General features: G+C 36.8%; 1 protein-coding gene across 4 annotated transcripts in view; it reads right to left on the bottom strand.

Moving 5' to 3' along the window:
- CCAR1 (cell division cycle and apoptosis regulator 1) overlaps positions 1-20,505 on the bottom strand; it is a 63,197-nt gene that overhangs the window by 33,416 nt on the left and 9,276 nt on the right. For 3 of the 4 annotated variants that reach the window (XM_007095755.3, XM_007095754.3, XM_042960116.1), the window contains exons 3-10: positions 13,986-14,158; positions 13,141-13,185; positions 8,445-8,477; positions 5,816-6,009; positions 4,567-4,681; positions 4,259-4,451; positions 1,321-1,450; positions 922-1,083 (exon numbers count right to left, since the gene is read on the bottom strand). In XM_007095755.3, coding sequence (XP_007095817.1) covers positions 922-1,083; positions 1,321-1,450; positions 4,259-4,451; positions 4,567-4,681; positions 5,816-6,009; positions 8,445-8,477; positions 13,141-13,185; positions 13,986-14,158 — 1,045 coding nt within the window. The remainder of the gene's footprint in view (positions 1-921; positions 1,084-1,320; positions 1,451-4,258; positions 4,452-4,566; positions 4,682-5,815; positions 6,010-8,444; positions 8,478-13,140; positions 13,186-13,985; positions 14,159-20,505) is intronic. The other variant, XM_015543651.2, reaches the window with a different exon arrangement.

Raw genomic sequence — 20,505 nt, 5'->3', positions numbered from 1 at the left:
TTATTCTTTGATAAAATGTAGTTAATACTTTCTCAGGATACTGAAGTACATACAGTTATCTGTGCCTATGTTCAACAGCTATAAACACTGCTTTCAATGATTCATTTTTCTTACTTTACTGTCAATTTGTTTTCCCCATTTGTTAATTTATCCTATACACAACTGCCAGTCTCAGGGCCTTTGGATAATTCTTCCTTTCCCCGTAGGCTAAATTAGTCATTTTGCCAATCTTTTTATGAATTGCAACTTTGTAGCTATCTATTACCTTGTTGGCCACCACATCCCACCATCCATTAAATGCAGAGTATCTACAACTGCCACAGACTGATCAAGTGCTTTAGATACAAGAACTCAATTTAACCTTAGTAATTCTGCTAGTTAACAGAATTTCCATTTTGCAGGTGAAACAGAATTTTTTTTTTTAACGTTTATTTATTTTTGAGACAGAGAGAGCATGAACGGGGGAGGGTCAGACAGAGAGGGAGACACAGAATTCGAAACAGGCTCCAGGCTCTGAGCTGTCAGCACAGAGCCCGCCCGACGTGGGGCTCAAACCCACGGACCGTGAGATCATGACCTGAGCCAAAGTCGGACGCTTAACCGACTGAGTCACCCAGGCGCCCCAAAACTCAGAAATTCTTGGTAACTCACCCACTCACCACCTCTGATTCCAAAGGCTGAAAAATCTATTTATGGATACACACACATGTGTATGTTATATGTCTATGAGTGTATATGTAGGTCCATTTTGCTATTATGCCACGTTGTCACAGCTAACTTGAAATAACTGGTACACTGCTGTATTACTTTATCAAACACAATGGAATAAGAAAAATATCTCTGTATATAACACACTCTACTAAATTATACAAAATCAGAAACTGGTAATTCAATGAAACAATTGAGGGGCAAAGAACTTACCAATCTAAAGAAAATTTTGAAAACTGAACTGTGTAACGTGGAACAACACGTCGAACTCTTCGAGGTGATCGTTCTCTCTCTCTTCGAGGAGATCTCTCCCGGGAACGTTTTCTCTGAGGAGATCTTTCTCTGGATCTACGTCTTTCTCTCTCCCTTTCACGACTTGAAACAGAATTTTCTAAAATTACTATTATTTCTGGCATTATTGAAGAGTTCTTCAATAAAATCAATACTTACTACAAGCAAGATTTCAATATACTTTAATAACTTTTAAAAACTATTATAAAACGTGTAACACAAACTTAGCATTTAACCACTTTTAAATGTACACTTCAGTGGCATTAAGTGTATTCACACTGTGCAACCATCACCATCAAACTTATACTTTTAAAAACATACCTTCTATCATCTTTTCTGTTAGGCACTTGATCCCCTCTGTCATTCCTTCCTGAAAATCTGGATGGTGGATCTAATCTCCGTGCTGGTTGTGGCTGTGAAACTATACGGACAGGAGGCTGCAATAAACCAGCTTTAAAAGACACAGAAAAAATATTTTAACTTATATAAAAGCATCATCTAGTTATCTTTTACAAATAGAAAAAGTAAGCTAACATCTTAAGCTTTGTGACCAAAAAACTGTAGAGATCATTTATTTGTATATACTTTTTACAACAGTTTAAAAATGCAAAAGCTCAGAGACCATATAAAACCAGCCCATGGACCAAATCCAAGGGCTGTAGTTTGAAATTCTTGATCCACAGACAGTAAACCAGTGTGCTGTACAGTAAGATATTCACAAGGTGCTAAAGTATCAGCCAAAGATTACCCAGAGAAAAAGCTCCTTATAATGGAGAGATCTATGGCCACCACTCGGACCAAGTAATCAAATTTAGCATCAATTAATACAAGAATCTGACATGTGCCTCCTACTATGATGCAATATGAATTACAAAACATCATGTATGATGTGTTCTTGCCAAAGCCTTCAGATTTAATTCTAGTTCATAGTTTATATGACAGATAGCGGAACAAGGTAAAAATATTGCAAGGAATCCCAGCAAATACAGAATACAACATTCCAAAAGAATCTGTAAGTCAACAAGCCTACTCTCTTCAAAAAGTCAATGTCATAAAGGAAGAAAGAGAAAGTGGGAAACTATTTTAGAATAAAAAACTAAAGTAGCATAACCAAATACAATGGATAAAAGCTGACTGGCTTTTTGTTTTTCACTTTTGTTTAGGAAATAAAAATAACCTTGAAAAACATCTAGGAGACAAATAGGGGGATATGAATATATTGAGAATATTTAAATGCTTTTTCTTAGATATAACAGATTGTAGTTATTAGAAAAATGGTCTCTTTGAGGAAGGGCATGCTTAAGTACATACGGATGAAATGTCACTGTCTGCTAATTACTTTAAATGATTAAGCAAAAACTATTTGTATATACACATGTAAAACACAAAGTAAAATGTTAAAAATTTTTACAAGGTTGTAAGTATGTAAGTGATCACTATACTGTTCTTTTGACATTTCTGAATGCTTGAAAATTTTCATGGTAAAAACTGGAGGAAAAATTAGCTAACTTATGTTTCTTATAATAAGGAATCCTAGTTCCCAATGGACAATTCCCTACCCTTCTGCCAACACAACAACTCCTCTGAAATCCTCATCCTACCACACCACTTTTCACTCTTCTTTTAAGATTTTAAGTAATCTCTATACCCAACATGGGCCTCGAAATCACAACACTAAGATCAAGAGTTGCAAGCTCCTCCAACTGAGCCAGCCAGGTGCCCCTATTTTTCTCTCTTCTATTTTTTTCTACCCTACTCATTGCTTCTCTAAGTCATCCACCAAATTCATGGGACTTAGCTGCCTTCATCCCTCCCACAGAGGCCATTCTCTCTTCTTGAGACAATGACAAGGGAAAAGTGGTATTCAAGTCCCAGCTCACAAATAGAAAACAAAACCTCTTAGGAAAAACATGAAAAGGAAAAAAAATATATTAGAAATCACATGACTGGGGTGCCGGACTGGCTCAGATGGAAGAGCATCCTGATTCTTGACCTCAGGGTCAAGAGTTCAAGGTCCACATCAGCTGTTGAGATAACTTAAAAATAAATAAAATTTTTAAAAAATAAGTAATGAAACTTTAAAAATTATTTTTAAAATTAAATAAAAATTAAAAAAAAAAGAGAATTCACAGGACTACTAATCAAGTATCTGGAAGAACCAAGAGCTTGGAAATGGTCTCACATTACCTAGTAAGTTTAAGTCACACAAACCCTCAGACCCCACAATGCCACCTGAAGGTATATGCCCTGGACACATATATGAAGAGAAACCTAGGCACATTCCCCTGAGACACATATGTGAGGACATTTATAACAGAATTTTCCAAAACCAAAAACTAGAAACAATCCAAACATTTACCAAAGAACAGATAAACTATACAATATTCATACATATAATATTTTCTAATGATGAAAATGAAGAATAAGCCACATGGAAAAAAAGTATAAGAAACTGTCACAACATAATATTGAATAAAGTCTTACACAACAGATTACATAAATAGAATCACACACTATGTAAAATTCAAAAACAAAGCTAAACTGTATTATGCGGACATCCATAGTTTAGACAGTAAAACTATTAAAAAAGAGTAAACTAACAATTTTAACTTTTTTACCCAAGTAGTGATTGCGCAGGTATTCATTTAAGAACTCATTACATTATAATCTCTTTAATAATTCTAAGTGTGTCATAATTTATAATAAAAGAGAAATTGCCACAATTACACTTAAAGAAAATACCAATTAAGTAGGCTTCTGTTAAGCCAAGGCTATCTTTGTTAACACTGGTTCAGTAAAAAACTGTCCAGAGCTTCAAATAATTAATTTGCAAAGGAAAAATGTAAAACACGGCTCATTTCATGCACTAGAGTTCAACAAAGTACTACCACTAGACAATATATATATATATATATATATATATATATATATATATATATATATATATAATGTTATGTTTATATGACATTTTCTTCCATTACAGATAAAATACCAATGAAGGGACAAGGGATTAATAACTCTAATATTTATGTTAAGTTCACAAAGAGCAGGTCTTCCTATAAAAGCAACAAAATAAAAATACTTCCAAAGAGGTATAAAATAGAAGCGGTCTACATAAGATACTTACACTTCCTTTCAAGTATTCTGGAAATCCCTGCCTTTTTTAGAATTAAAAGCATATTCTCATTATTTTAACAACTAAAAAGCTGTAAAAGTTATATATTAGTCTGAAACAGAAAAGATACACTGCATGTAATACCTTTCTGCTGTGGCTGCTGTAATAAAGGCTGTGGCTGAGTCTGCAATAATGGTGTAATAGAAGCTGCTGAAATCTGTGCCTGCAGCAGGGACTGGGGCTGAGGCTGAGCCTGAACACCAAATGTCGTCTGTGGTGCAATTGGCTGAAGTACAGCAGGAGGAGTCTTCAGTAAAGGTTGAGTTTGGGATTGATTCTTAACAAAAATAAAAAAATAAAATAAAAATTTTTTAAATGAAGAAAAAAAATTTCAATTATTAGAAGACTGAATCACCAAGTTTCTGTAATACTTAACTCAGTATTTTATATACCTGGTTTGGTAGCGTCTGAATTCTTTGTGCATTCCATTTAAAAGGCATATTGGGATTATATGTAGCTTCAACCAATACTCTGTCACCCACTTGGGGGGTTTTCCCTTTGACAGCACTGGAAAAAAATTGTTAAATATAAATGCAATTAAAAGATTCGTCCAAAAATTATTTACATTTGTAGTATTTTAACTAAACTATCTGAAATGGAAGTCTAAAAAGCTCTTAAAAAGTCTACTTTTTGTTTGCTACTCCTACACTGATTTGAGTACTGATCATGTTTCACCCTCCCTGTAAAAACACAGGGTTTGAAATGGAAGAAATAACTTTCCACCTCATTTTCTCCATTTTCTCCCAATATTGTGTCCTTCCTTCTACAGTACATTCTACCTTTTATAGCCCAAGAGTAAGATTTCCTTTGGGCTGTGGAGAGATAAGAGAAATGAGGTGGAAAATAGGAGACCCATTTTTTTTAATGTCATACAGCAATTACATTTCCCAAAAAAGTACCTCTAAGGCAATTCATTCAGAATATATTTGAGATAGCCACGGAAAATCTTATTTCATGCAACCACCATCACACTAAAAAATATTATTTTGAATAGGTTAGTCACTAATCAATCATTGAATTTGATTCACTAATTTTTCAGCTGAAAATGCTTTTTTAGTATATACTGTATTAGATATGTCAAACAGAAGATTAATTTTAAAAGGTATAGGACTAATTAAATCTCTAATCCTATTTTAAGTCTGCCCATGAAGAGTTGGAAAATAAACTCACTCCTATAAAACATGTATAAAGAATTCACCATTAACTACTTTGTTCAGTAACCAGAAGATAGCTTCATTCATATTCTCCATCAAAAAAGGCCAGATACAAATATAATAAAAGCTGAATGACTAAAACAAAAACTTAGAACTAAACCACAATCCTCTGCCATAATTAAGCCTTATCAATATACTTCATGCTAAATACAAGAAGGCTGGGGCGCCTGGGTGGTTCAGTAGGCTAAGCATCCAACTCTCGATTTCGCTTCAGGCCATAATCTCACAAAATATGAGTTCAAGTTCTGCAAGGGGCTCTGCCCTGATGGTACAAGAGCCTGCTTGGGATACTCTCTCGCTCACCACTCTCTGCCCCTCTCCCACTCACTTGTGTGCACAGGCACATATGCACTCTCTCAAAATAAACTTATAAATAAATAAATAAATAAATAAATGCAAGAAGGCATTTGTCAAAACCTAAGTTTACCTAAGCTGAAAGAATACATCTTCATCCACAAATCCGAACGTATCATGTAGTTTTGTAACTACACCTGTAAAAACACGCTGTTTTTGAGGCTGGGTTTGTTGCTGACTGGACCTAGGTGTTGGATATGATACAGTTATCTGTGCTGCAGGCTGAGGAGTAGACAGGCTAAGGCTTGTAGGCAGTGCAACAGCTGGCTATAAAACAAAATCAACATCAAATTAAGCTAATGATTTGAAATACTCTAGAAATTAAAAATGACTACTCAAAACTAAAAATGCTAAAAATAACTTAGTTGAAGTTAGGAAATACACATGTACACCTTGAAGATAAATATTAAAAAAAATCTACTTCAACATTAAATTCTCTCAAATGAATGTTTTCACAGATCATTCCAAGAAAAGAAGATACCATAGTGAAACAAGTTTTAAAAATACTGCATATTTTAGGGGTGCCTGGCTGGCTCAGCTGGTGGAGTGTGTGACTCTTGGTCTCCGGGTTATAGGTTCAAACACAATACTGGGTGTAGAGATCACTTAAAAAAAAAAAAAAAACAACCACTTGCAACTATGTGGATGGAACTAGAGGGTATTATGCTAAGTGAAATTAGAGAAAGACAAATATCATATGACTTCACTCATATGAGGACTTTAAGACACAGAACAGATGAACACAAGGGAAGGGAAGCAAAAACAGGGAAGGGGACAAAACATAAAAGACTCTTAAATATGGAGAACAAACAGGGTTACTGGAGGGGTTGTGGGAGGAGGGATGGGCTAAATGGGGAAGGGGCATTAAGGAATCTACCCCTGAAATCATTGTTGCACTATATGCTAACTTGGATGTAAATTAAAAAACAAACAAACAAAAACCTGTGTATTTTAGTCCCCTCTCACAAATTCAAAAGCAATAATGTGATACTCAGGTAAAGTCCTATACAAGTGAAAGACAAATACATATCTCACTTATGTGTAAAATCTTAAAAAACACAAAAAATTAACAGAAACAGAGAAAAGACTGGTGATTAACAGAGGTGTGGAGGGAAGGGGAATGGGTGAAAATGGTCAAAAAACACAAACTTCTAGTTATAAGATAAATATAAGGATGTAATATACAGTATAGTGAATATAACATTGTATTGTATATTTAAAAGTTGCTGAGACAGCTCTTAGAAGTTCTCATCAGAAAAAAATATTTGTAACTGTGAGGTGATGCATATTAACTAAACTTCTTATGATAATCATTTCACAATATACATAAGTCAAATTACATTGCACACCTTCAACTAATACAATATCATATGTCACTTATCCTTAAATAAAACTGGAACAAAAAGAAAAAAAGTTAACACTTTCATTGTTCTTTCGTGGCACAATCAAGCATGAATAACATATTACTGATTAAAACTTCTGTATATAAATAGGAATAAAATCATTAAAAATAAACATTCATCTAATTCTTCAAGACAAACCATTGTATTTGTTTTATACCTGCCATAAGATGAATCTCTTAATTTCTACCATTAAAAAAAAAAAAAAAAGCAAAGTCCTACACATAGTGAAGGAACTCAACATTTCTCAAATTGTGACCATAAAATTATTTTCCCACGAAAATAATTAACATCCTAAGACACTAATGATTTATGGGTACACAATGGGAAATGCTACTCTAAGAAAAGACAAATTTTTATAGCTTTTCTAATTAGTTTGGAAATTCTACTATTGGAGATTAAAAATACAAGATCATTGTTAGTTGATTTTGATTCTATAATAACAGAAAGTGAGGTTGACTTCTTAACTCAAGTGCATTTTTTACAAAAATAACAGATTCGAGACTAAAAAAGTATGAAAGGTTATAGAGTAAACCTTCTCCTTCTCCTGTTCCTTCAATACCCAATTCCTTAACCATGGGGAAATGGTCACCAGTTATTATTAGAGGTTCTATTTTGTTTTTGCCAGTTGCATAGTATTTCACTCTCAGTGAACCATGGCTCTTGGGCCACGTCCAGCCCACAGCTTCTGATTCATGTATAGCTTATAAACCAGGGATGGTTTCTTACACTTTTAAATAATTTCTAAAATGAAAAAAATATGCAACAGGGACTGTAAGTGGTCCACAAACCTAAAGGAGCATTAAAAGTTCAAAACATTTTAATGCTGCTGAAAAATTAAGCTGATAATGTAAACAATACCTTCACCTATTAAGGTCGAGCCAAAAAAGATGCATAAAAACTTCCTAAAATTATTAGTTACAAAGGAAATGTAAATGCCAAAATCAGTTTTTTGGTTTTTTTGAACAGCAGGCAAAAGTTTATTAGAGTAAAAGATCAGAAAGGAAGAACAGTAGGAAAGCTCTCTTTATAGAGGGAACATTCGAAAATGAATGCCCCAGAATTAAGTTTAAATAAGACCTCATATTTATTCAAACCAGATCACAGCTGGATCTGTGACCAAAAACCATAAAAGAGAAAACAAAACCATATGCTTTCCAGCTGTATTTAACATATTGCTAAACTATTATGTGAATCCAACCAATATTCATCTTCAAACTCTGAAACACTAGAATACAAATAAAATTGTGGTCTATTCTTCATTCAGATATCCAAAAGAAATTAAAATAATGGCAAACTAACCTGTGTTAAAAGGGTTTGTTGAGGTTGCTGTAACTGAAAATAGAAAAAAAACAAGAAAGATCAATTGAAATTGTTTCACAGATGCTTTATATAAGGAAAAATTCCTATTAAGTCGGTACTTCATTTCTAATTAAGAAATATGGTAAAAAATACCACAAGTCATTAGGTGTAAGGTTTCCTACAACTATTTCTTTTTTTTCCTACAACTATTTCTAAGCGTAGATCTGATATATAACTAACTCATTCAGTGCAACCTGGCTGCCTCCATGAGCACAGCATGCAACTCTTCATCTCGGGGTTTTAAGCATGAGCCCACACTGGGTGTAGAGACTACTTAAACATAAAATCTTTAGGGGTGCCTGGGTGGCCACTGAGCTTCTGACTTTGGCTCTGGTCATGATCTCGCAGTAGTGGTTTAGAGCCCTACACTGGGCTCTGCACTGACAGCAAGATCCTCTGTCTCCCTCTCTCTGCCCCTCCCCTGCTCTCTCTCAAAAATAAACATTAAAACAAACAAACAAACAAACAAACAAACTCCTTAACGAAAGGGGTGTCTCGGTGGCTCAGTCAGTTGAGTGTCCAATTGTTGATCTCCATGGAGGTCAAGATCTCATGGTTCATGAGATCAAGCCTTGCATCAGGCTCTGTGCTGGCCATGTGGAGCCTGCTTGGGATTCTCTCTCATTACACTTCCCCCACTCACTTGCTCTCCTCTCTCTCAAATAAACATTTTTTTTAATCTTAAAAAAAAAACGAAAACCAACTAATTCGTTCAATAAAGAAATTGATCTTTTATCTTATTTCATAAGAGTAACACCCACCAAAAAACCCCATGAGACCCTAGACAGGAAAATTTCTAGTTCTACCACGTTAATCACTGTGCTACAGAAATGATTAAATATCATCAGTATGCTACCTGTATCAAAAATATCATCGGCTATCCATTTGCATCTGGCTGACTCAGTTAGTAGTGCGTGTGACTCTTGATCTCAGGGTCCTGAGCCTTAGCCACATGTTTGGGTGTAGAAATTACTTAAGAAATATATCATTGACTATCTACATGATACATCTGATAAAGGATAAATTCCCCATACATATGAATGACTCACACAGTAACTCACACCAAAAAACAATCTTATTAAAAAATCGGCAGAGGATCCAGACATTTTTTCCAAAGACATACAGATAGATGAAATGACACATGAAAAGATGTTCAACATCATGCATAATCAAGGAAATGCAAACCAAAGCTACAACGAGCTATCACTTCACACCTGTCGGAATGGCAAATTCAAAAACACATGAAATTAAGTGTTGGCAAGAATGTGGAGGAACTGTCATGTACTGCTGGTGGAATGTGAATTGATACAGCTACTGTGGAAAACAGCATGGAGGTTCCTCATAAAATCAAAAATAGAAATACCATATAATCCAATAATTCCACTATTGGATATTTACCCAAAGAAAACAAAAACACTAATGTGAAAAGATATATGTACCTCTAGGTTTACCACAGCATTATTTACAAGCCAATATATGGAAGCAACCCCCCCCCCCCCCACACACACACACACACTCACACACACAGAGGAATATTACATAGCCACAAAAAAGGATGAGCTTGTGCCATATCAGACAATACAGATGGACTTAGAGACTATTATGCTAAGTGAAATATGTCAGACTGAGAAAGACAAATACATGATTTCACTCGTAAGTGGATTAGAAAAAAATGAATGAACAAAAAAGGAGAATCAGAGCTATAAACACAGAGAACTGATGGCTGCCGGAAAGGAGGAGGTTTGGGCAAAATGAGTGAAGGGAAGAGGGAGATTCAAACTTCTAGTTACGGAATGATTAGGTCACAGGAATGAAAAGGCACAGCATAAGGGGGAGCTTGGATGGCTCAGTCGGTTAAGAGTTCAACTCTTGATTTCAGCTTAGGTCACAATCTCACAGTTTGTGAGAGTGAGTTCCACGTGTGGCTCTGTGCTGACAGGGCAGAGCCTGCTTGGGATTCTCTCCCACACTTGAGAGCAAGCAAACATGCACATTCCCTCTCTCTAAAAATAAACATTCATAAAAATAAACATTAAGGGGCGCCTGGATGGCTCAGTTGGTAGGCGTCCGACTTTGGCTCAAGTCATGATCTCACGGTTCATGAGTTCGAGCCCCGCATCGGGCTCTATGCTGACAGCTCAGAGCCTGGAGCCTGCTTCGGATTCTGTGTCTCCCTCTCTCTCTGCTCCTCCCCTGCTCACACTCTGTCTCTCTCTCAAAAATAAATAAACATTAAAAAAATTTTGAAAAATCTGAATGAAGGTTCAAAAAACTGAAGAAGTTCCTAGTTTATAGTTCTCTTACGTTTTATAGTAATATAAATAGTGCTGTACAAGCTTGCCGAAGATAGAATATGGGTCGTCAGTCTTTACATCAGACTTCAGTTCCTCCATTTGGAATTCAGAAAGAGGAGGGATCCTGAAGAAATCCTATGTGGAACATACTTTGACACCTACTGTGTTATAAAATGTATCATCAGATGTGCCTTGAGAATAGTAAATGTAACATTAAAAAAAGTTGCTGGCTATAAAAAAATTTTTTTTTAAAAAAAAGCATAGCATAAGGAACACAGTCAGTGTTGTTATAATAGCAATGTAAGAAGACACATGGTAGCCACATTTGCGGTGAACGTAGCATAATGTATAAATTTGTCACATCATTAAGTTGTATACCTGAAATTAATGTAACAAATGTGTGTCAACTACACTCAAAAAGAAAAGCTCAGCCTAATAAAAGAAAATAAAATTAGGGGTGCCTGGGTAGCTCAGTCAGTTGAGAGTCCAACTTCGGCTCATGTCATGATCTCACGGTTCTTGGATTCAGGCCCACATCGGGCTCTATGCTGACAGATCAGAGCCTGGAGACTGCTTTGGATTCTGTGTCTCCCTCTCCGTCTGCCACTCCCCCACTCACACTTCATCCATCTCTCTCTCTCTCAAAAAAAAAAAAAAAAAAAAAAAAAAAAAAAAAAAAAAAAAAAATCACAGGCTATCTAATTCATATATATCCCCCTAAAATGAGAAGCCTTCTCCGATTTGCCACATGCATGGGGACCATAAGGGACCATACACTCTGACATCGTTTTTCTGGCAATAGTAAAGGATAACACTCATTACCAGAAAATACAAGGAATTGGTGTAAAAAGAAAAAAATTTAAATTATGGAATAGAAAGTTGACTTAAGCTAGGATAAAAGAATCTATGTGGGGTCCTATTCAAAGCACCCGGCTTACCTGGGATTACCATGTATTAGAGGTTAAATCTACCAAATTATTTTTTCTCTAAGTCAAGAATAAACAATGGCATTTTTTAAGGCAATAGCATTTGAGCCTTTCATTTTCATATGGTTCAACCTAACACATAATCTTTAATGATAAACTTCATAACAGTAATAAAATAAGTCTAAGGATATTTTTGAAAAGCAGGTAGCCAACTCTGACATCAATCTCTTGCCAAATTTTTACAAGTTTACATCAATATTAGGGGGATAGTATAACCTTCAGTGAAAGTGCAATGCTTCTGAACCCCCAAAGGACTTAGCCAAGAATGAAATTGGGTCATGGATCCACTAGGGACAAGACCTTATGGATAAGAAGCCTCATGTTTATCTAGTGTTTTTGGATCTAAGTTTTTGGTCCTTCTCTCATATCCCTTTTTCCCCTCCTGATTGCTATACTTTCCTGAAGCTATCAACACTGAGAAGAAAGAAGACCACCTCTACTCTTAAAAAGCCTTGAGTGGCTGCTTAGGCTAGAACCTATCTAGATTTCAGCAGGGCAAACTCTTTTCTCCTTGACATGCCTCTCCTTGGGTTCATTTTTTCTTAGCTTTTCCTATCATCACAGATATAAGACTCCATAGAACATAATTATAGAACAAGACTAGGGAAAAAGGGCTAAAAAAAACTTGCTTTTTCCCTACGTCGGGAGTTTTCAAATTGTCAAAATGTGCTATGAGAGTAGGAATGGGAAAATACAACGGGAGGCTTCTACGCACTTTCAACAGCTTTATTTTAATATTTTATATTTTATATATTGGGTTTCAATACACGATTTCATTAGGTGAAAATAGAGAGGATTCTGTTGCTTTAAAAAAAATAAAGGCTCACAGGGCGCCTGGCTGGCTCAGTTGGTAGAGTGTGCGACTCTTGACCTCAGAATCGTGACTCAAGGCCCACACTGGGTATAGAGCTTACATTAAAAAAATAAAATAATAAAATCAATAAAAATAAAAAAGGCTCAAAGCCAGTGGTCTATCTACAGCTTAGGTTTCAAATGAGAAAAAGGACCTTTTCATTTTCACATGTGGTCTAATACAGCACAGTAGGGCTAGGTGCTCCAGACAGAAGTACTGGGCCACTGACTCAGTAACAGATTCTTTCCAGATTATCCTCTGCATGCTTTCTTAGAAACATGTGACAAAAATGGCTGCTAGCTGAAGATTTCAATTTCCACAGGACACCTCTCCTACCTTCCTCTCCCTGGGAGACATTCCTTTTAACCTACCTCATTTCCCCACCCCAAAAGAATTCAAATCACACATTAATGTAGCTGAAAGGAAATAAAATCTGTATAAATTGAATCTGGGACAAATGGCTTTTTAAAAATCAGTTTTTAATATGGAAAATATAAACTAACCTGCTGTTGCACACTATACAAGGCCTGCTGAGGTTGTGAATATTGCTGGAAAAAAATTTTTTTTCAAAGAAAAATATGGATGTTAGTTTTATTCATTCTCAAAAAGTGATATACATATATACAAATACATAAACAAAATTATACTAAATAGAAATCTTCTTGAACAGCTAAACTTGATGAAAAATAAGCAAAAGATATAAGGACTATCCGTTTTAAGAATTTTGACCATGCAAATGCACTGCTCCATGTATCTTAGCATATATAGTAATTTTAATCACCTGAAAAATAAGCATAATAAAACCCCACAATTATTAAGTCTTTAAAAAATGAAAGTACCTACTGTGGCTACACAGAATTAATAGTTTTCTATGTCACATATTAAAAGCCAACAAAGGGGGTGCCTGGGTGGCTCAGTTGGTTGAGCGTCTAACTTTGGCTCAGGTCATGATCTCACAGTCTGTGAGTTCAAGCCCCGCGTCAGGCTCTGTGCTAACAGCTCAGAGCCTGAAGCCTGCTTCGGATTCTGTGTCTCCCTCTCTCTCTGCCCCTCCCTTGCTCATGCTCTGTCTCTCTCTGTCTCAAAAATAAATAAAAACACTTAAAAAATAAATAAATAAAAGCCAACCAAGGAGTGCCTGGGTGGCTGAGCTGGTTGAGCATCCAATTCTTGGTTTTGGCTTAGATTGTGATTTTACAACAGCCCCAAGTTGGGCTCTGTGCTGACAGCGTGGAGCCTTCTTGGGATTCTCTTTCTCTCTCCTCCTCTCTAACCACCTCCCCCCACTACTCACGCTCTCTCGCTGTCAAAATAAATAAATAAACTTAAAAAAAATAAAGAGATTCACCTGTTGCAATGCAGCTGCTGCAGCTGCAGCTTGTTGCTGCAGCGCCGCAGTCTGAGTTAACTGATAGTTTGCTGGGGTTTGTGTCGTAAGGCCCGCTGCTGCTAATGCAGTTTGCTGTGTGTAAATGGTAGGAGATGCTCCAAGGAGTGATGGCTGTTGAACACCCAACGCAGCTAAAATGAGATTAAAAAGGAAAGAAAAGAAAAACATTATTTGGATCCTTCCTAGGAATCTTCCATAAGTATAGTTATGAATAATGTTGTAATTGCTTAGTAATAACCTAAAGCAGAATTTGAGTAAAGCTTGTTAAACTGAACTGATTCAAGTACCGTCCCAGATCCCAGTGGCTTTGTACTTAATGTTGATGTCATGATTGAAAACATAATTCTATAAAGTCAAACTACACAATGAACACAACCAACCTTACCTAGATCAAAAGTGTAAAGTACTCTTAAGAAGTATTTTCAGGAAAAAATGCAGAAAATAAGTTGTCTTATTTTACTAATCTAGAATTTACTGTTTTATCTTCAAGAAGATGAAATCATATATTATAGGCAGTGTTGCTGCAAGTTATCCACCTATAACTTTCTACTGGACAAAATTTTCATGTATTTCTACTTTGCATTAAAGATTTATAAAACTAGGGGCACCAGGCTGGCTCAGTTGGTAGATGGGATTCTTTGTCTCGGGGTTGTAACCTCGGAGTCCCACGCTGGGTGCTCATTACTTAAAAATAACATCTTAAAGGGGCATACCTGGGTGGCTCAGTCGGTTAAGTGTCTGACTTCATTCTGGCTAGGGTCGGGATCGAAGGGTCATGGGATTAGGCCACATGTCAGGCTCCATACTGAGCCCAGAGCCTGCTTGGGGTTCCTTCTCTCTCTCTCTCTCTCTCTCTCTCTCTCTCTCTCTCTCTCTCTCTCTCCTCTCTCTCCCTCTCTCCCTCCCTCCCCCTATTCTGCCCTTCTCCCCAACTCCTGTGCTCTCTTTCAAAACAAAACAAAAAAGATTTAGAAAATACTAAATAACGAGGAAATAATAAACCAGGAAATACACCAAAGCAACACTTTAAAATTGTTGCACTACTTTATGGGACAATGCGACAAAATTAACCACAGCAACTTAAAATTACCACCTGATTAAACCAAATTGGGTAAAGAACTCAGAAGGACAGATTTAGGTATGTAACTATTTAATGTATGCTTAGAGCTAAGATTTTACTTGAAGCTTTCATGCAATTCCACTGAATGCAAAAAAGCAATCAATTAAACACTGCAATCTAAAAAATAAAATAAAAATTGCATCTAGCACTATCCTTCCCAAAATTGGATCTCCTTGTACAATGACTAGTTCCCCAGGACATTAAAGTCTGAAAGCAAAGAAAAAAGGGTCCAAGGTTTAAAAAGCTGAAGAAACGGGCACCTGACCGTCTAAGCTGGTAAAGCATGCGACTCTTGATCTTGGGGGTCATGAATTCAAGCCCTACAATGGACACAGAGCTTACATTAAGAGAAAAAAAAAAAAAGTTGGGGCACCTGGGTGGCTCAGGTGATTGAGCAGCTCTTTTTTTTTTTTTTTAATGTTTTTATTTTTGAGACAGAGACAGAGCATGAGCAGGGGAGGGGCAGAAAGAGAGGGAGACAGAATCTGAAGCAGGCTCCAGGCTCTGAGCTGTCAGCACAGAGCCTGACGTGGGGCTTGAACTCACAGACCGCGAGATCATGACCTGAGCTGAAGTCAGATGCTCAACCGACTGAGCCACCCAGGCGCCCCGAGCAGCTCTTAATATATGCTCAGGTCATGATTTCAAGGTCCTGGGATGGAGCCCTGCATCAGGCTATGCACTGACAGCAAGGAGCCTGCTTGGGATTCTGTCTCCCTCTCTCTGCTCCAAACACACTCACATGCACCACCTGCCTTTCAAAATAAATAAATAAATAAACTCTAGGGGCATCTGGGTTGCTCAGTGGGTTGAGCATCCAACCCCTTGTTTCAGCTCAGGGCAGGGTCTCACAGTTCAAGGGACTGAGCCCCATGTCAGTCTCTGCAATGACAGAGCAGAGCCTCCTTGGGATTTTCTCTCTCTCCCTCTCTCTGCCCTTCCTCGCTTGAGTGTGCCTGTGCACACACACTCTCTCTCAAAATAAATAAACTTTAAGTAAACTTTAAAAAAAGTATATGAAACAACTTTTTAAAAAGTATAGGAAACAATGAATTAAGCACATAATTTTACTCAGAAACTTTAATGTGCCAACTAAGCATTAGGAACCTCAAAAGATTGCCATAAAAGTAGTATTTACTCACGGAACACACTCTTTTACAAAGCATCTTGCTTGTATCTGAAAATACATATCTGTAAAATATCTGGGAAAAATGCTGCCCTATAACTATTAACACCCTTATACAAAGAATAGTATTTTCCTGTACAGGAAGAGAACAGAGAACATTAATGAACTAAACAAAGCACCTAATCTACAATATCCCAGAAAATCTTTACAAGTGTGAGGTCCATTATCAGTCATTTAAAAGTTCAAATTAATTTTACTTAAAACAAACCAACGACAAAGCAAAGCAAAAACAAAAATCTCAGAAATTATATTTGTCATTCTTATAAACTACAAATGACTCCCTGCAAAACATACAGATCGTTAAAAATTTAAAAAGAGGGGGGAGGAGAACCTAAGGGGGGAAAAAAGTTCTAAATGTCCTAAATCCTTACCACATTAATCTTCTTTCGTTTTTAAGTCGTTTTGTCATTCTGTTTTTAAGTAAGTGAGATATCACAGATGGGCAGAAAGGAGAAACCAGGCCTAACTACATGAATTTAAATAGAAGTTTAAATAAAAGTAACGGCAACTAGGTGGCTCAGTCAGTTAAGCATCAGACTTCAGCTCAGGTCATGATCTCAGTTTGTGAGTTCAAGCCCCTCTGTCAGCTCAGAGCCTGAAGCCTGCCTCAGATTTTGTGTCTCCCTCTCTCTCTCTGCTCCTCCCCTGCTTGTGCTCTCTCTCTCTCAAAAATAAGTAAATAGGAGCACCTGAGTGCCTCAGTCATTCGAGCGTCTGTCTTCGGTTCAGGTCATCATCTCATGGTTCGTGGGTTTGAGTCCCACATTAAACGCTCTGCTGTCAGCTCAGAGCCCACTTCAGATCCTCTGTACCCCTTTCTCTCTGCCCCTCCCCGACTAGAGCACACTCTTACTCTCTCAAAAATAAACATTAAAAATAAATAAGTAAATAAACATTAAAAAAAGAAATTTAAGTAAAAGTGGAGAATCTCTTAATGCTAGCCCAAGTTCAAAATGAAGTTAACTGCATTGAGAAAAAAAGGTACTGAAATCTAGGACGGAAGTTCTAATCAGTGGATCCTGTTAACCTTTTATTTTTTTTTGATCCTGTTAACCTTTTAAAATTGTATGCAAAATTGCAAACAAGAAAGTCCAAAGCTTTCCTCCATTTTAAAGAGAATTACAGACCCAAAAAAGGTTAAGAACTGCTGTTCTAGAATAACAGAAGCCAGATACTCATTGAACACAAGATAAGGACCATAGCGAAAATTATTTGTGTTTTAAATTCTAAGATTGGCGTGTTACACATTTGACAAAAGTGGCAGCAAGGATTCAATTATCATACTCATCTCCTTCACCTACCTGTTGTGTGACCTCAGATCTGCTCTGTTTCATTCTGTTAGTACCAATTTCCAGAACCCTGGATGTTGCCACAGCAGAATGGCACAAAGCCAGGATCTCAGAAAGTCTGGTTTCTTTTCTTAAAGCTTTTCTAGGTGTTCTGAATCCTGGCAGCATACACAGCAGCCTACCATAAGTAGGTAGGACGACAGACACATCTCTTTTTCACTGTTACCAATCAGTGTGATAAATCAGAAACTACAAAAAAATTAAGGTGACTCCTGAATAATGTGAGGGTTAAAGGTGCTTGACCTCCTCAAACAGTGAAAAGTCCACATAAAACTTTTGATTCCCCCCAAACTACTTCCAATAGACTAGTGGTTTGGGATAAAATATTCCTAAAGAAATTCCAATTAGCTAATTTGTTGATGACATTATTTTTCTAGGACCTCAATACAGTGTCAGGTCTATGTAAGCCATTCACATATAGGGAACCAGTCGGTTAAACATACTGATGTCTTGATAGTTGAAAAGAAAACAGAGATGCCTCGCTGGCTTAGTTGGTAGAGTGAGCAACTGCAACTCAATCTCAGGGTCATGAGTTCAAGCCCCACATTGGGGGCTTACTTTAAAAAAGGTGGAGTGGTGCCTGGGTGGCTTTGTCAGTTAAGCATCCAACTCTTGATTTCAGCTCAGGCCACGATCTCATGGTTTCTTAGATGGAGCCCAACATCAGGTTCCATGCTGGTTGGGATTCTCTCTCACTCTCTCTGCCCCTCCCCCACCTGATCTCTCAAAATAAAGAAACTTTTTAAAAAATGTGTTAAAAAAAAAATTCCATACACATATATTAGCAGTTAGTGATTGGACCAACACTTAGTCATAAAAGTTTGTCCCTCCTATGTTTTCTAATTATAATTTCTCCCTGAATTTTGCATTGTAGGATTACTGTTTAAAGATTTTTGGAAGAAAACAAAGTAGCATAAAGTGATACACTAAAATGAGAAAGAAAACTATGTGGCATAGAAAAAGTATAAAGCTCAGTTTTATTAAAAATTATTTCAGGGGGTGCCTGGTTAGCTAAGTTGGAAGAGCATACAACTCTTGATCTTGGGGTCGATTTCAACCCCCACATTGGGTGTACAGAGGTCACTTAAATAAATCAATAACCTTAAAAAAATTAATTCAGGATTGATGTAACCCACCAGAATCCAGGACACGTGTTAATGGTATTTATAAACCACTAAAAGCTTAGGTCCTGTATCGTATTTTTTCCTTTAAAACTTTTTAAGGGGTGGCGGAAGACTTCTTAAGAAATCTTACCTGGCTCAGTTAGTTAAGCATCTGACTCTAAATTTTGGCTCAGATCATGATCTCACTGTTTGTGGCACGGAGCCCCATGTTGGGCTCTGTGCCGGCAGCGTGAAGCCTGCTTGTGATTCTCTCACCTTCTCTCTGCCACTCCCCCACTCACATGTGCTCTCTCTCTCTCTCTCTCTCAAAATAAACTTTAAAAAATAAAAAACTACTAATAGCCTACCGCTGACTGAAAACCTTACCAGTAACATGAATGGTTAGGATATTTTGTATATAATTATATGCTGTATTCTTACAATAAAGCTAGAGAAAAAAAAATCATAAGGAAAATACATTTACAATACTGTACTTATCAAAACTGCATAGAAGTGGACTCACACAGTTCACACCCCTGTTGTTCAAGGGTCAATACCTGTTGGTAATGAAGGGTTCAACTGCTAGGAGAAATTTATGGGAAGGAAATTTATATTCTATTGGTTGTATCACACCACTAGCTAGTTAATTCAAATTTTGTGAAATCACTGTGCATGTGGTTGTGGCCTTTATGTATCTGTGATATAGCTCTTTTTTTTCCTAATGTTTATTTTTGAGGGACAGAGCATGAGTGGGGGAGGGGCAGAGAGCGAGGGAGACAGAATCTGAAGCAGGCTCCAGGCTGAGCTGCCACCACACAGCCCGAAATGGGGCTCGAACTCACAAACCGCGAGATCATGACCTGAGCCAACGCTGAACACTTATACTGACTCAGCCATCCTGGTGCCCCAATACAGTTCTTGTTAAAATCATTCGAGACTTTATTCTGAATAAAATATATTTCATTATTAATGCTCCCCTTTTTTGTGGTTATCTGAGAAACTATCCTTGAATATTTTTAATTTTTTAATGTTTTTATTTTTGAGAGAGAGAGAGAGCACTCACGAGCAGGAAAGGGGCAGAGAGAGGGGGAGACATACAACCCAAAACAGGCTCCAGGCTCTGAGATGTCAGCATGGAGCCCAGCACAAGGCTTGAACTCAAGAACTGTGAGATCATGACCTGAGCCAAAGTCAGATGCTTAACAAACTGAGTACCCAGGAGCCCCATATCCTTGAATATTTGTAGACAGAATTTTTTCCAATCATCCACAATGGGACAGTCTGTTCATTTATCTATTATCTGATTCAATATGATTGCTGAAGGTCTTGTAACCCTTCTGAAACAGATAAGCTTTTCACAGTGTTATCAGTACTTTCATTGACAAACCTATGAAATGAGCCCTAAACCACATAAATAAGTAAATTTAAGGACTAAGCTTTCTTAAACCTTTAAGAACTGTAAATTTTATCATTTCCTAAAACATAAAATCAGTTTCATATGACTGAAAAACACTTGTGTTATGACATACTAATAATTAGTTATCACTGTTGTATTTTAAAATCCTTATTGTGCTCTATCTTTACTAAGAGGAGTCATCCTGAGATAATAAAATTCACAACCTCAAGCTGATATCAGATACTTCCTTTTTTCACCTTATGCAAAATTTAAAGCATTGGTCAAGCAATGATTCATCCTTTGAAATTTCCACCTACCAACTAT

The sequence above is a fragment of the Panthera tigris genome, chromosome D2 (genome assembly GCF_018350195.1).
Source record: "Panthera tigris isolate Pti1 chromosome D2, P.tigris_Pti1_mat1.1, whole genome shotgun sequence".
NCBI classification, from domain to species: Eukaryota; Metazoa; Chordata; class Mammalia; order Carnivora; family Felidae; genus Panthera; species Panthera tigris.
Note: the sequence above shows the minus strand (reverse complement) of the source record. Positions and strands in the feature narration are given on the sequence as shown.